The 16,891-nt window shown below is 45.1% G+C and overlaps 2 protein-coding genes across 4 annotated transcripts in view; both read left to right on the top strand.

The window, feature by feature from the left end:
• Positions 1–200: 200 nt before the first annotated feature.
• LOC106603325 (TLR adapter interacting with SLC15A4 on the lysosome) lies at positions 201–2,126 on the top strand. The gene is made up of 3 exons (XM_014196860.2): positions 201–331; positions 587–724; positions 886–2,126. The coding sequence occupies exons 2-3, from the start codon at positions 595–597 to the stop codon at positions 1,560–1,562; spliced, it is 807 nt and encodes a 268-aa protein (XP_014052335.1). The 5' UTR covers positions 201–331; positions 587–594; the 3' UTR covers positions 1,563–2,126.
• Positions 2,127–4,187: 2,061 nt separating this feature from the next.
• LOC106603324 (connector enhancer of kinase suppressor of ras 2) overlaps positions 4,188–16,891 on the top strand; it is a 65,253-nt gene continuing 52,549 nt past the window's right edge. For 2 of the 3 annotated variants that reach the window (XM_045717043.1, XM_045717042.1), the window contains exons 1-2: positions 4,188–4,572; positions 13,266–13,429. In XM_045717043.1, the coding sequence (XP_045572999.1) occupies positions 4,506–4,572; positions 13,266–13,429 (231 nt within the window). In that variant the 5' untranslated portion in view covers positions 4,188–4,505. The remainder of the gene's footprint in view (positions 4,573–13,265; positions 13,430–16,891) is intronic. The other variant, XM_014196858.2, reaches the window with a different exon arrangement.

Raw genomic sequence — 16,891 nt, 5'->3', positions numbered from 1 at the left:
TCTTATTCTTACCCACTTTCCTTGTTGTTCTTGTTTAGCTCAAATTAACATTGCAAAGAATACTGTTGTCACATAATTGTTTCAGTTCTCCTTACATTCTAAATGGAATGTCACACAACAGAAGGCAGAAGCTGAAATGCAGGGGCAGTGAGTGTTCTAATTTTATTTCTAACAATGCTTCCTGTTTTTGACATTTGCTACTCAGAAGCTCAGTACAATTTGGGACAGCACATTACCGTGGCTGCTCACCAGTTAGAGAAATCTGTAGCTAACTTGTAAACCTTGTATTAGTGGACAGACTAAAGAAACACCATCTATTCTAAAAACAGAGGTAGGGATATTGTCACTATCTGTCATGTGTTTTATACTATTTTATGTTTTATGTGACCTGGCAAGAGAATCTAAATATTTATTTATCTTTCGAACCTGATAGGCTATGTCATGCTAACATGATTATTTGGGGTGGTTTCCTGGAACCACATTAATGCTAGTCCTGGAATAAAATCTATGGAGAATCACAATTGAAAGTGCTAGTTGGTGTGGTTTACTGCTATGTTGTATTGAGACAATTTGCACTGTTATGTAGTGGTTGTCATGTTGGGAGAAGCCTTCATCAGAGTCTTCAGGTACAGGGAAGAGGATTGTGACCCCCATTCCACAAAGGCTCAGGAACGTCCACCACATCCTGTCCCCAATATCATTCTGACCCCAGGTTCAATGTCAGGTAAGCATTTTGGATTTGTCTGAAATGCTGCATGTCTTTCTGAATCAGTAGAATATGCTTGATCTTACAATGTTCATATATGATGAGTATGATGTTTAATAATTGTTTTCATTTTTTATTGCCATATTTTTAAATGTGCTTCTGGTGTGTGGACTGCATAGGAAACATGGAAGGTCGGGTGCAGTCTGATCCTAGAGTGACAACCAGGCTCAGTGATGCCCTCACCATCCCAAATAGCCACTGTGACGACTATGGTGACCTGGAGCTCTATCGCTCCTGGTGCTGCACCACCTTCTGCAAAGACTACCCCGACCTGCAGCTCAGAGGGGACCATGTGGGAAACAGGAGCTCAGAGAGCCCACGGCTGGAGAATGAGGGGTTCGAAGGACCACTTCTTCAGTCTCAGGACCTGGGAGAGCTGGAGGCCTTGGAACCCACAGGGCCTGTAGAGCCTAGGGTGCAGATGGAGTCCCAGCCCCTGCAGGATGAGGGTTGCCTGGTCATGGACAGCAGCATCATCGCCCTGAACAGGGAGCCTCTGTCCAATTCCATGCTGAATGGCTATCTGGAGAGTAAGCTGCTGGAGGTGTACAGACAGCACATGCAGGACAGCCTGGCCCGGGGCAGCTCTCCCCTGGTCCAGACACCTCCCCAGGGCTTGATACCAGCCCCAGTAATGCAGCTCAGCCTGCATCTCTGTCAGGACCACGGCCTGGACTCCAATACGGCCCAGAGCATCGTCATCCACTACCTTAGCACCTGCAACGTGGCTAGCTCCCACTTCAGCTCCCCCAACCTGCGCATCTCCAACCCTGAGCCTAGAAGAAAACCCACCTGACTCAAACCAGCAGTAGTTTCACTGTGTCCTCCGACTGTAACATCCTTGAGAATGGTCTACAGTTTTAGTTTCGTTTTCTCTGTACTGAATCTGTATACTTAGTGGTCAGTTGTATTGCATTGGGTTCAATAGGTAAATTAAATTGATAGTTTGGGATAGAGATCCGTTCATTTTGTTGAATTGTTAGAAGAAATGTCTTTAGAAAATGCCACAATGTCCATAATATCTACTTCATAAATGCGACCAGTTCCTATAATGTAATACTTGGGAGCCTGAGACAATCCCAAGCTTTCAAGTTGAAGGACAAAGAGGAGACAAACTGTAAGGTGAGGGATCACTTAGCATCTTGGTTCTTGTTTCTGAGAAATGATTCCTCACAGATATTGCAGATCTGAAATTATAGTGGCATAACCACAGACTATTACAAAACAGTAAAAAATAGCTATTTTGCTATCTTGGTTGTCAGAAGAAGTTGGAAAATATTGACACCTGCTGTCATACACTAACATTGCATGTTAACTGCAAGTGTCACATAACATTTTGACAAGAAAGCACATTACACAACATCGTTGTCAGATCAATATATCAAGCTCTGCCAAATTTGAAACGCTTTTTAATCTTAGATGCAACTGACTGAATTGAATACATGAATATGCTAAAGCACTGAGCTATTGCCATCATGTCTTGTGGAGAATAAACTGGCCATTGGAATGGGTAGTGAAATGGACTACACAGTGTACAAAACATTAAGAACACCTTCCTACTATTCAGTTGCACCCTCCACCCCCCTTTGCCCTAAGAACAGCTACAATTCGTCGGGGCATGGACTCTACAAGGTGTCGAATGCGTTCCACAGGGATGCTGGCTCATGTTGACTCCAATGCTTCCCACAGTTGTGTCAAGTTGGCTGAATGTCCATTGGATGGTGGACCATTCTTGAAACACACAGGAAACTGTTGAGTGTGAAAACCCAGCAGCGTTGCAGTTCTTAACACAAGCAGGTGCGTCTGGCACCTACTACCATACCCCGTTCCAAGGCACTAAAATCTTTTGTCTTACCCATTCACCCTCTGAATGGCACACATACACAAGCCATGTCTCAATTGTCTCAAGGCTTAAAAATCGTTCTTTAACCTGTCTCCTCCCCTTCATCTACACTGACTGAAGCGGATTTAACAGGTGATACTAATAAGGGATCATAGCTTTCACCTGGATTCACCTGGTCAGTCTATGTCATGGAAAGAGCAGGTGTTCTTAATGTTTTGTCCACTCAGTGTATAAAAGTATACTAAACATAAGGTGCATATCAGACACTTTCTGGTTTAGCCATGACAGGTTGTTATTTTACCTCTGAGGAGGCCTATCCATCTAGATCACTGTCAATCATATCAAGTGAATGTCATGACTCAGGTGGGTAGCTTCATTTCAGAAATCCCCCTCTTAGGCATCAAAGGCGGGGATGTAAGACTGGCAAGGTTTATGTGGGTGTGACTATATGATAGCATGTGCTAGATATGCATGCATTTTTCTTTTAGATGGGTGCATCTAATGTGAAAACCAGTATCGAGTAACTTTAAGCACGGTCAGTATATGCTGCTTGGGAGAGGATTAACAGTAAACCTGTGTGTGTGGGGAGAAAGTGCCAATGCCACCACTTCACACCCTGTCGGGAGCCACTGGGTCATACACCAGCCAAGCCAAGGACTATTAGCATGGCACTGTTAGAGCAGCATAGGAGTGGGTAATGGTCAGGGATTGTGGTGCCCATGCCTCTGATAATTTACCAGAACCAAATGTTCAGGTTTTTGAAGTTTGATGCCATTTTACACCATATAGTGAGACATGGGGAGACTTCAATAAAGATACAAGAAATGGGCAGATCTCCAAAGAGTCGTTAATAGGCTTAGCAGGTAAAGATGTGTCATCATCACCCAGCACAGTGAGGACTGAATTATTAACCATATCCTGGTGGGACTCAGTGGGATGAATTCCGAGGACCTGTAGAGATGTGTTGTGCAACAGAATCATGTAGTGTGCTCACACACCATATATAGTTGATTGTAGTTGTAGTAGTTATTTTGGCTATAGGTTGATAAGTATCTACAAAATGTGTCTTTTCCATATAATAAAACATGGGAACATCAGAAAGAAGTGATAAGCACATACCCCATACCCCAGTCATGATGTGGTTTTACAGTAACTGAGATATTTTGTAACTGAAGAAAAAAAGACTCTGTCATTCAATTGTATCTTACATGATTTGTTTGAGTCATTACTTCAATGTAAATTGCAGGGTGACCCAGTTTTAATATGGTTTCCCCCCATACTGTATAGCCCCCCCATACAGGCATTGATGCAATCATCGCTAGGTTTCTATTGGTTAAAACACAATGGCTTCGGTTCTGTTCCTATTCATATTGGCTGGAACTTGAAACAGTTAAGGGGGTGAACATATTCCTGATACAAAAGGTAAAAAATATAAGAATATACTTAATTGTTATGCCTTACGTTCAGCTGCCAATGTTTCTCTATAAAGGCATCAGGTAATTATATATTATTGCACCATTCCCTGTGTCTCTGGAATGAAGCATGTGATGCTGCGGTGTGCAGGGGAGGGAGGGGTTGCAAGACTTTCTCACTCAGAGACTCGCTTCTCTACACAGTACAGTGGGGTCGGCAGGTAGGCTACTGTTGAGTGTGTGTGTGTGTGTATGAGAGAGAGAGAGAGAGAGAGAGAGAGAGAGAGGCGGCTGAGTCGTTTCTGTGAGCGCGTGGACTGCACCATAGCATTCCGTACCCAGGATACTGTCACCAGCCATGCCTTTACCCAAGAAGGTGCACCTATGTTATTTGATCTCTGGTATACCGACGCAACATTTCTGATTTGCGACACCCGATTTTCATGCTCGATCAAGTCCTTGTTTGAAGGATTTGAAGACATCGATGATGGCCCTCGTGATGGAACCTATAAGCAAATGGACACCTAAGCAAGTGCTGGATTGGATGAAAGGTAATGATTATAAAACATGTTTCTTTTCATTTGCATGATACTGACAGAATACAGTTTGAAGCGACTAACATGGATAGGTGTACATTTGTTATCTTTTATCTGAATACGTGGTTTAATAAATTGGGGCTGATTTGAGCTAAAACGCTGCTATTCTTTGCATTGAAATATTGATCGTGTGCCATTTTGTGTATCCGACCCTGATGTAGAAGCGCGCTATTCAGTGTTGCCTAATTATCGCCCTGGCCTGATGTAGGCTACGCATTTGTAGAACACCAACCAGATACTCAGACCAACTTATTATGCTACGTGTAAAGGTGATCAACAATCAGTTTACCTATATAAGGTTCACATGTAGATTACCTCATACCATAAAGACTGCGTGCCCCCCCCCTCTAACACACACACACACACACACACACACACACACACACACACACACAGATCGAATAAGTGTTGGCATCAATTGAGGCGTTTGCTAAACTAGCACCATGGACAGCGAACCTTCCTTATTTGATAATGCGTTGGCAGGGACTATGATTTACATTGTTACATTGCTACAAAAATCAACCATTGTGGGTAGTGATAAGGAACATATTGCAGGTTGCCAGCTAATCGAACTGGACAGCAGCTTTTGCAACCACAATATTCAATTTTACCTTTAAGATATGCTGTTAACTGAACTCAAAATGGTTGGCATGTTCAGTGTGTTTTGAAGAGTTCTCCACTATCTGCCATAACATTCATATTTCTATGAGAGAAAATATACCTACCTATAGTTGCTTTTATTATATAGTGTGGGCTAAGAGTACAGCTGAGGTGAAGTACCCCTTAGGTAAGACCAAATGGATGACAAAACAATTGTTGCGCTACATTACCTGCCATAATCAGATTGTGTGCAGTGTTATGTTAGTAGTGGCAGACTTCTGTCATTCTGGAGGTGAAACACTAATTGACAACAAGCCTTCATTGGAAAGAAAGGTGAGCATGAGAAACTTCATGCGTATACATCCAAATGGTTGAATGACGATCAAAAGAAACACCTATTAGTTACTGTAACAACCAAACACAAGTGAGATAGATCTGATCACGTTCTCTCTCACCAGGGTACAAGGATTTACTGTCATCCAACTAAAGAAGCTGTGATGCCAACCCAGACATGGGATATGTTTTCCCACATACAGTAGTTTCTGCCAGCCAAGTGTCAGTCCAGAAGTGCATAACCGTGCTTGCTTCTGGCGCTGCTGTCACAGATGTGTTTACAGCCTTCGCAGCAGGGCAGGGCTCGCCTACGGCACAACTTCTGTACAGCTGATACACAACACAACTAGAAGAACTTCAGTTCAGCCTCAAATTCTCCACCCCAAACACCATGGAAAGTGCATAGGCAAAGTGACATCTTTGTCATCTGTTATATTCAATGCTGTAGGCCAACGGATGACGCCAATACACAGCAACATCTTGACAGTCTATAAGACTGGTAGAATACAACTGACATAAAGAACAGAGCCGGTCTAATATCTATCCTAAGGTCATTTGAGACAGAATGGTTGCTGATGTGCAATCTGAGACACAAAGAATGCTGATATGCAAGTTGATAAATGTCTTTGTGCTGCCACAGCTGCAAAGAATATCCACACCCGCTCCACACTGTTAACTGTGTGTTACTGGTGGCTTTTAATCTCTTGTTCTTGAGTGGTTTTTGAAAGGTGGCCAGTGGACACAGTCGTGAGGGGGAACTCTCACCTGATTTTCCTAATATAATGATCATTAGGGCAATAGAGATTCTATAATTGTAATTATGTAATTCTATAATAAGGGCTTTACACTCCTTGTTACAAAGAACATTGTCTAAATATTAGACACTACACACACAAGTAGGCACAGCATGGCATGCACACACACACACACACACACACACACACACACACACACCAATGCACCAGTTGAGGCGTTCATGAAAAACTAGCACCATGGACAGCGAACTTGCCTTGGTAATGCGTGCCTTGCATTCATACTACGCTCCAACTTTGTGGATCAGGGTAGGGCAGTTGGCACACTAATTGAACTGTACCTCATCTATTTCATAACCACAATTATCTGTGTGTGAGAATAGGTTCAATGCCAATGAGAGTAAGAGGGAGGGACTGACCTGTTTTTGAGGGCATTGAGGACTCTGGATTATTCCTTTGGGTAAAATGTCGTTGTCATTTAGAATGAATATTATATACCTGTTGTATTTCATTCTGTGATAGGTCTGAGGGCAACAATTAAGAAATATACTGCGAATAATTCACTTCTTCAAGGGGGCTTGCCTCTTGGTCACCAGGAAACTGTTGCCATGGAACCTTGATAGCTAAAGGAAGGCAACAGAATGGAAATCCCACATGCGGCAAGCTATCAAATAAAAGCACCCTTACAAGAAAAGCATGAAAAAAATTCACATGTGGAAAAAAAATGATGTGAAAGTTTCACGAGTCAGACACGGGGTTTTCAGAAAACAACGTTTCACATGAATTTTCACCTGAACAAATCACGTGGAAAAAATGTCAAGTAGGAAAAACATAGCCTACGTATGATGTTTCACATACAGTGCACTCGAAAACTATTCAGACCCCTTGACTTTTTCCACATTTGTTATTCTAAAATGGATTAAATAATTTCCCCACCTCATTAACCTACACACAAGACCCCATAATGACAAAGCAAAAACAGGTTTCTATTTTTTTTCTTCAAATATCTAATAAAAAACTACAACTGAAATATCACATTTTCTTAAGTATTCAGACCCTTTACTCAGTACTTTGTTGAAGCACCTTTGGCAGCGATTACAGCCTTGAATCTTCTTGGGTATGACGCTACAACCTTGGCACACCTGTATTGGGGAGTTTCTCACATTCTTCTCTGCAGATCCTCTCAAGCTCTCTCAGGTTGGATGGGGAGCATTGCTGCACAGCTATTTTCAGGTCTCTCCAGAGATGATTCGATTAGTTTCAAGTCCGGGCTCTGGCTGGGCCACTCAAGGACATTCAGAGACTTGTCCCAAAGCCACTCCTGAGTTGTCTTCGCTGTGTGCTTAGGATCGTTGTCCTGTTGGAAGGTGAACCTTCACCCCAGTCTGAGATCCTGAGCGCTCTGGAGCAGGTTTTCATCATGGGTCTCTCTGTACTTTGCTCCATTCATTTGTCCATCAAACCTGACTAGTCTCCCAGTCCCTGTCGCTGAAAAACATCCCCACAGCATGATGCTGCCACCACCATGCTTCACCATAGGGATGGTGTCAGGTTTCCTCCAGATGTGACGCTTGGCATTCAGGCCAAATAGTTTAATTTTGGTTTCATCAGACCAGAAAATCTTGTTTCTCATGGTCTGAGAGTCCTTTAGGTGCCTTTTGGCAAATTCCAAGCGGGCTCACATGTGCCTTTTACTGAGAAATGGCTTCCGTCTGGCCACTCTACCATAAATGCCTGATTGGTGATGTGCTGCAGAGATGGTTGTCCATCTGGAAGGTTCTCCCATCTCCACAGAGGAACTCTGGAGCTCTGTTAGAGTGACCATCGAGTTCTTGGTCACCTCCCTGACCAAGGCCCTTCTCCCCCGATTACTAAGTTTGGCTGGGCGGCCAGCTCTAGGAAGAGTCTTGGGTTTTTCCAAACTTCTTCCATTTAAGAATGATGGAGGCCACTGTTTTCTTGGGAACTTTCAATGCTGCAGACATTTTTTGGTACCCTTCCCCAGATCTGTGGCTCGACACAATCCTGTCTCGGAGCTCTAAGGACAATTCCTTCGACGTCATGGCTTGGTTTTTGCTTTGACATGCACTGTCAACTGTGGGACCATTGACAGGTGTGCGCCTTTCCAAATCATGCCCAATCAATTGAATTTACCACAGGTGATCTCCAATCAATTTGTAGAAACATATCAAGGAAGATCAATGGAAACACGATGCACCTGAACAAGGCTGTAAATGTAACAAAATGTGGAAAAGGGAAGAAGTCTGAATACTTTCCGAATGCACTGTAGTGGTCAGGATGTTGGCTTCTCCCATGGGAGACCTGTGATATTATATATATCAAATATTCTTTTTCAGCTGGTGTGACATTAGTGCCCCGATGTCCCATGGGAGAAGCCAACATGTTGACCATTAGACCAAGAAGGACAACACTCATTTTGAAGTCGCCATGAGAAACCACGACTCTGTCATGTGCATTTTCACATTTTAATGTCAAGTAGGGCTGTCAATTGATACAAAATGTAATTGAGTTATTGCAGTATTTGATGTGATTAATCATGACTAATTGCATATTGACATATTTGATTTGTCCAAAGTAACAGTAAGCAAAATCAGTTAAATTGGTAAACACACTTTCTTTAACCTCAAAGTCAGTTTGTTTTGACATCGCATTGTTTTTTTAGTTGTATAGGTTATGTATCTTGGATGTTTTCAGTGAATTTTGAAAGCTTTCAGACAATGCAATAAAAAAGTGCACAAAAATGACAGAACGTGAACTTGAGTTAACTGTCAAGATAGCACTAGTTTTAACATGGTAGCCCTTTACACCTATATACGCGTTGAAAATGGCAGATATGAGCACTGATAAACGCAGTTGCTGTACAGTAACACGCTTTAAATTACGTCAGAGTTCAGGCTCTTCACTTCACAGCGCTGTATGGGTTTTGACTAATGATGTGTATGAACGCTAGATTGCTTTGCTATGTATTGGCAATTGAGAGACGCTGAAGACGCAAGTTGGCCATATTGGTACTCCCCAGTAAGCTCAGTCCTCCATAGGAATGAATGGAATAACATGTATTTAAGTATTTCCTTGCTGTACTGGGGACAATAGCATTAGTACTCTCCCAAAAAATTAAGGAATGTCATTTTTAATTTTTTATGTTTAGCTAACATAATATAAATGAAAAGTATGCATTACGTTTTCTGTAATAGAATACATGTGTCAAATGAATGTAGACATTCATAAATGCATTTATATAGTTTCCTAAATCTTTTTTACAACGGAGGAGTACCAAGGTGGCTGCGCAGTGATTTCAATACAGCGCCCCCTGTTAGTCATCCAGGGTTTATATACATCATTGGTTTTGACTGACAGCTGTTCTGAATTTGAGCATCGCACGCGACAAGAAGTAACCCCCATCCCTCCCACTAATTGGGCAACTTTAGTAAATGTTTTGTTGTCTGAGTGAGGGAAATGTTGTAAATTAATAGGACTCGATGTATTTTGAAAGATGATACGGTGAGGATTATAATAAATACCGCTTTGATGTCATACAAGCAAGCCAAACACCTGTCTAAATGTGCACTTCACATTTCCATATAATTAAATTAATGTCATTGTGATTATGTAATTCTATGATTAGGGTTTACACTTCTTGTTACAAAGAACATTGTCTGTATATTACACACTACACACACAGGTAGGCACACACACACCAATGCACCAGTTGAGGCGTTCATGAAAAACTAGCACCATGGACAGTGAACCTGCCTTGGTAATGCGTGCCTTGCATTCATACTACGCTCCAACTTTGTGGATCAGGGTAGGGCAGTTGGCAAACTAATTGAACTGTACCTCATCTATTTCATAACCACAATTATCTGTGTGTGAGAATAGGTTCAATGCCAATGAGAGTAAGAGGGAGGGACTGACCTGTTTTTGAGGGCATTGAGGACTCTGAATTATTCCTTTGGGTAAAATGTCGATGTCATTTTTGATCCACGTTTCTGATCACTATTTTTTATGTAAAGTTACAAGGTGACATGGCGTCGTACCCTGGCTTGTTTTGAACAGAATTAGCGTATGTTTGTCTATTGTCAAGAACATTCGCAGCGGAACACACCTGAATTCACTCATGACTCTTTTCAACACGCACCAAAATTACGATATTTCTCTGAATTGCCTTGTGAAAGAGCAACACTGCCAGGTCGTATTTTATAACTTAGCTAGTCATTTTGGCAATACAATAAGCTTTCAAATGATGCTCACTTGACCCAGATTGCGATTTATAATGGGCCATTTGTGGGTTGCGTCAACAACAAAAGTAATTGTATGATCGCGGGCATGCAGCGTTGTGTTCCAAACGAAACAACTACAAGTGTGCTTGCCCTAGTTCCGCAACGGCACTGCTAGGAGAGCTCAAAAAAGAACCTTATAGTTGAAGACTCTTCTTTAAGTCATAAAAGTGCATTGAAATGACTTGGGAACTGTGCACACTTTGGAGAGGTGTGTGGCCACTTGGAGATACCAGTTAGTCCTCTCACTCAAATCCTTGTCATTTTTTTGTCTTATGTTGCACCTATCCCACATTTTCCAGGAATATTCTTATCATGTTATTGAATGTATCCAGAGTATTTTCAGAATTCGTTATAAAAGTAGAGTGAATGTACAGTATAATATAATCAACAGTGTAATGTTTGGATTCAGTCTTGTTTCAGGTGAACCGTTGGGTCCTCAACTTTGGTCTAATAATTTTCCAATAATCTCCAAGCTGTTCCGTTTCAATGGCAAAAGTGCATATAGATTTCAGAATTCAGATATGACGTCATTGTTTTGTCGGTATCCGCTGAGATTTGTTAACGAAGAAATGTGTGGTAAATACATGTGGGCCTCCATCTTTATGTACCTCCGCTGTTGCTACCATGCTTATGCAAATGCTTTTCAGATTTCTTCTGTGAAGAATCATTTCAGTTTAGTCCTATCTATATAGGCCAATTCCAACGAGTGTAAAGGGTTAAACAGGATAAATAAGGAGGCAGAGCGCTAGCCACTCTGTTCTTTTCTCTAGGCTTCTTCTAACAGTCACTAACCAAGGTATGAAGAAGAGTGGCGTGCGGCTGCAACAGTAACACTCCAAATGAATGGCTCAGAAATCATTATAAAAAATGTTTTTAACGCACTTCAAATGTTATACTCAGGTAGGCTAAGTTAACTTTTTACAGAATGGCATTACATAATTTTCAATTCCATATGTGGAAACATTGCTACTGCAACGTGTTAACACCACCTTTTCATGTTTGGTGAGTAACACTATTTCAACACCACATGTTAACTTGCAATTCCAAATGTAGAAGTTAGATTTTCACATGTGCCTGTTTCTTACATGCGAAACTGCAAATTAGATTTTCACATGTGAATGTTTTTCACATGTGAAACAACAAATTAGATTTCCACGTGATTGTTTTCTACTTGTTAAAAAAAGTGAGAATTTCACATGTGCAACTGTAATTCACATGTGAGGTGAGAACTTTTTTTCTCACATGTGAAGAGGTGGTGTTAACATGTGACCTTTAAATTTAATACATGTGAAAATATGACTTCACACGTGAAATTTAAGCTCAACATGTGAAAACAGCTATTCCACATGTGAAACTGCAAACAAGACATGACATGATCATTATTGTATATGGATGCATAAACGTGTGTGCATCACACACAAAAATGCACATGCATACAGAAACAACCCCCCCCCCCCCCCACACACACACACACACACACACGCACATGCTTTCACAAATTTCACTCCCACGAACATACTGTGGAGACACAAACACACCCACACACAAGGCCATCAATTTTTATGTCAAGGCCACTGTGTGCTCAGAGAAACATTTCTTAGGACCCGTATTGAGCCTCGATTCAGTTACTTAGAATGAGGTCGGTGCAGCAGCACACAAGACGGCAAGACAAGTGTTCGCCACATACAAATGGGGAACTTAGTTCAGATGATTTGCCTGACTATACAGACTGTATAGATCGAGGTCAGTATTGAATAGATGTACCCTGAGTCATCTGTATATGGCTCTGAATGTATCATCCTTTGATCTACCTAGGCAACATCAAGCTGGCTAATTTGGCCCCTGTTGAATGCCTGTGGCCATGGATGTGTGTGTGCTGGGCTTTGGTGTGTTGACATGGCCCAGCCGGTGTGTGTAATGTGGGTCAGCTCTGTGCTGTGGCCTGCTCTGCTCCACTATGCTCTGTGGCTGGAGATGACTCATCTCCCGACTCTGCTAGTCTGCTCTGCTGCTTTCTGGGCTCCTCTCTCTCTCTCTCTCTCTCTGTGCCGCCTGGCCAGCTGTACATGGCTCCAACACAGAATGCTGCAGTGGACTCTGTGTGTCTGTGTGGCTCTGCTGTGCTCTGATAAGGATGGCTTTAATACACTGTGGTGAGAGGGGTTTATCTCCTAGACTAGTCCCGTTTCTCTCTGCCCCCGTTCTGTTCTGCTCTACACAAAGAGCAGCTCAACTGGTAGACTGGTTCTGTTCTGCTCTACACAAGAGCAGCTCGGCTGGTAGACTGGTTCTGTTCAGTTCTCTGGAGTTGAAACGTGAATGGTTGAAAGCATGCTCCTGGTATTATGTAGGAATTAACACAAAAAATGACTGAAATGGAAAATGAGTTTTTAGAGTCAAAGTAGCCTGGTAGGGGTTACAAATCTTTTTTTTACAGCAATTAGTCTGAATCTGCCAATCACACAGCACTTTATACAACTGTTATATTTATAGCTTTCATGGTATATTTCAAACTTAAATTATTCTAAATAAATCAGCACAATCTGCATTCCATACACCTAGTGAATGAGTTAGATGTTGACAGTAAGAAGACAAAGACATACTATTAGAACAAAGGTGTGCCTAACATATTTTCCCGCCTCGTTGTGTGTCCCCCATGCAGGCCTGGATGACTGTCTGCAGCAGTACATTAAAAACTTTGAGAGGGAGAAGATCAACGGGGAGCAGCTTCTCCACATCACCCACCAGGAGCTGGAGGAGCTGGGGGTCACCCGCATCGGACACCAGGAGCTCATCCTGGAGGCTGTGGACCTACTCTGTGCCCTGGTGAGGAGTTCATCTAGACATGCAGGGCTGGAGTCAGGAGGGATGGTCAGGGCAAAGGGCTGTAGAGTTAGACCTCTTGTTTGTAGACATGACAGAATAACTTTACTATCGATGCCTTCTAGTGCAACCAAGCCAGTGCAGTCAAAGTGCTCCAACTAGAGAAACACGGTGGACGTGCAGGAGATGTCCAGCTAGCCTAGATACTAGATCTGTTTGTGCACCGTTTGAGAGACAAGGCATGGCAAGGCATGACAGACAAGATTGAAGACAATAAAAGGTCAGTAGAAAGTGTCACTTTATTATCTACAGCCGTCATCAGTGTTATCTGCTGAGTAACAAGCAGTAGATGAGAGAGGCAGCAGCAGTGCTCAGTGAACAGGGCTAGAGAGGTAGAGCTGAGGCTAGGGCCAGAGTCGCGGCAATGATTTGTGTCCGTTGGAGCTAAAGGCTAATTCAGATTCATTGGTGAATTGTATCCTTATATCCTAGATAGAGGTGGAGCAGGAGGAGACTGTGCTGATTAGAGGTGGAGCCTGTGCTGATAGAGGTGGAGCGGGTGGAGACTGTGCTGATAGAGGTGGAGCGGGCGGAGACTGTGCTGATTAGAGGTGGAGCCTGTGCTGATAGAGGTGGAGCGGGCGGAGACTGTGCTGATTAGAGGTGGAGCCTGTGCTGATAGAGGTGGAGCGGGCGGAGACTGTGCTGATAGAGGTGGAGCGGGCGGAGACTGTGCTGATTAGAGGTGGAGCCTGTGCTGATAGAGGTGGAGCGGGCGGAGACTGTGCTGATAGAGGTGGAGCGGGCGGAGACTGTGCTGATAGAGGTGGAGCGGGCGGAGACTGTGCTGATAGAGGTGGAGTGGGAGGAGACTGTGCTGATTAGAGGTGGAGTGGGAGGAGACTGCGCTGATTAGAGGTGGAGCGGGAGGAGCCTGTGCCGATTAGAGGTGGAGCGGGAGGAGACTGTGCCGATAGAGGTGGAGCGGGAGGAGACTGTGCCGATAGAGGTGGAGCGGGAGGAGACTGTGCTGATTAGAGGTGGAGCGGGAGGAGCCTGTGCTGATTAGAGGTGGAGCGGGAGGAGACTGTGCTGATTAGAGGTGGAGCGGGGGGAGACTGTGCTGATAGAGGTGGAGCGGGAGGAGACTGTGCCGATAGAGGTGGAGCGGGCGGAGACTGTGCTGATTAGAGGTGGAGCCTGTGCTGATAGAGGTGGAGCGGGTGGAGACTGTGCTGATAGAGGTGGAGCGGGGGGAGACTGCGCTGATAGAGGTGGAGCGGGGGGAGACTGCGCTGATTAGAGGTGGAGCGGGAGGAGACTGCGCTGATTAGAGGTGGAGCGGGAGGAGCCTGTGCTGATTAGAGGTGGAGCGGGAGGAGACTGTGCTGATTAGAGGTGGAGCAGGAGGAGACTGTGCTGATAGAGGTGGAGTGGGAGGAGACTGTGCTGATTAGAGGTGGAGCGGGCGGAGACTGTGCTGATTAGAGGTGGAGCGGGAGGAGCCTGTGCTGATAGAGGTGGAGTGGGAGGAGCCTGTGCTGATTAGAGGTGGAGCGGGAGGAGCCGGTGCTGATAGAGGTGGAGTGGGAGGAGCCTGTGCTGATTAGAGGTGGAGTGGGAGGAGACTGTGCTGATTAGAGGTGGAGCCTGTGCTGATAGAGGTGGAGCGGGTGGAGACTGTGCTGATAGAGGTGGAGCGGGGGGAGACTGCGCTGATTAGAGGTGGAGCGGGAGGAGCCTGTGCTGATTAGAGGTGGAGCGGGAGGAGACTGTGCTGATTAGAGGTGGAGCAGGAGGAGACTGTGCTGATAGAGGTGGAGTGGGAGGAGACTGTGCTGATTAGAGGTGGAGCGGGCGGAGACTGTGCTGATTAGAGGTGGAGCGGGAGGAGCCTGTGCTGATAGAGGTGGAGTGGGAGGAGCCTGTGCTGATTAGAGGTGGAGCGGGAGGAGCCGGTGCTGATAGAGGTGGAGTGGGAGGAGCCTGTGCTGATTAGAGGTGGAGTGGGAGGAGACTGTGCTGATTAGAGGTGGAGCGGGAGGAGCCGGTGCTGATAGAGGTGGAGTGGGAGGAGACTGTGCTGATTAGAGGTGGAGCAGGAGGAGACTGTGCTGATTAGAGGTGGATTGGGAGGAGACTGTGCTGATAGAGGTGGAGCGGGAGGAGACTGTGCTGATTAGAGGTGGAGCGGGAGGAGCCGGTGCTGATAGAGGTGGAGCGGGAGGAGCCTGTGCTGATTAGAGGTGGAGCGGGAGGAGACTGTGCTGATTAGAGTTGGAGCGGGAGGAGCCGGTGCTGATTAGAGGTGGAGTGGGAGGAGACTGTGCTGATAGAGGTGGAGTGGGAGGAGACTGTGCTGATTAGAGGTGGAGCGGGAGGAGACTGTGCTGATTGAGGTGGAGTGGGAGGAGACTGTGTTGATTGAGGTGGAGCGGGAGGAGACTGTGCTGTTTAAAGGTGGAGCGGGAGGAGACTGTCCTGATAGAGGTGGAGCGGGAGGAGACTGTGCTGATAGAGGTGGAGCGGGAGGAGACTGTGCTGATAGAGGTGGAGCGGGAGGAGACTGTGCTGATAGAGGTGGAGCGGGAGGAGACTGTGCTGATTAGAGGTGGAGCGGGAGGAGACTGTGCTGATAGAGGTGGAGCGGGAGGAGACTGTGCTGATTAGAGGTGGAGCGGGAGGAGACTGTGCTGATAGAGGTGGAGCGGGAGGAGCCTGTGCTGATAGAGGTGGAGCGGGAGGAGACTGTGCTGATAGAGGTGGAGCGGGAGGAGACTGTGCTGATTGAGGTGGAGTGGGAGGAGCCTGTGCTGATAGAGGTGGAGCGGGAGGAGACTGTGCTGATAGAGGTGGAGTGGGAGGAGACTGTGCTGATAGAGGTGGAGTGGGAGGAGCCTGCGCTGTGTGCATCAGTAAGGGTGGCATGTAATGGGTGTCGTTAGTCTTGGTGTATGATGACTCATACAGAGAGAATCAGGCGTAGGCATGGGAAGAGCCCTGTTAGAGCGAGCTAAGAGCTCTGTATTAACTTGACTGATTCAGAGAGGGGCCACACAGCACACGTCCTCTCTGATGGGCTGGGGAAGTGTCTGATAATAGATCCATAGGCCTAGACAGCAGCAGCTGGGAGGGAGTGTGTGTGTGCGTGTGTGTGTGATTCCCTGTGACAGAGCGGCCTGCAGCAGAGCATCATTAGAGTGCCTGGACTGCCTGAGACCCTGTCTGGTCAACATCTCCACACAGACAACCACACACATGCAATCTGTGTCTGTTAGATGGTCCGGTGGGGGCTGCCTGGGTGTGTGTGTCAGAATGTGTGTGAATGTTGAGCAGAATGTTCCTCCTTTATGTTCACATAGGGGGCTATAGTATACGTTTGCGACTGTGTGAGTCTGTGAACATGTGCACATGTGCTAAGACATTATAGTGTGTGTTCTGCGTCCCATCTCCATTATAGTGATG

This window comes from Salmo salar, chromosome ssa04 (assembly GCF_905237065.1).
Source record: "Salmo salar chromosome ssa04, Ssal_v3.1, whole genome shotgun sequence".
NCBI classification, from domain to species: domain Eukaryota; kingdom Metazoa; phylum Chordata; class Actinopteri; order Salmoniformes; family Salmonidae; genus Salmo; species Salmo salar.
The sequence above is the reverse complement of the archived record's forward strand: the minus strand, read 5'-3'. Positions and strand labels throughout refer to the sequence as shown.

Coding starts and splice junctions, on each gene's coding strand:
- LOC106603325 (XM_014196860.2), top strand. CDS start 595: ATGTTGGGAGAAGCCTTCATCAGAGTCTTCAGGTACAGGGAAGAGGAT. Junction 725..885: donor GACCCCAGGTTCAATGTCAG/GTAAGCATTTTG, acceptor TGGACTGCATAG/GAAACATGGAAGGTCGGGTG.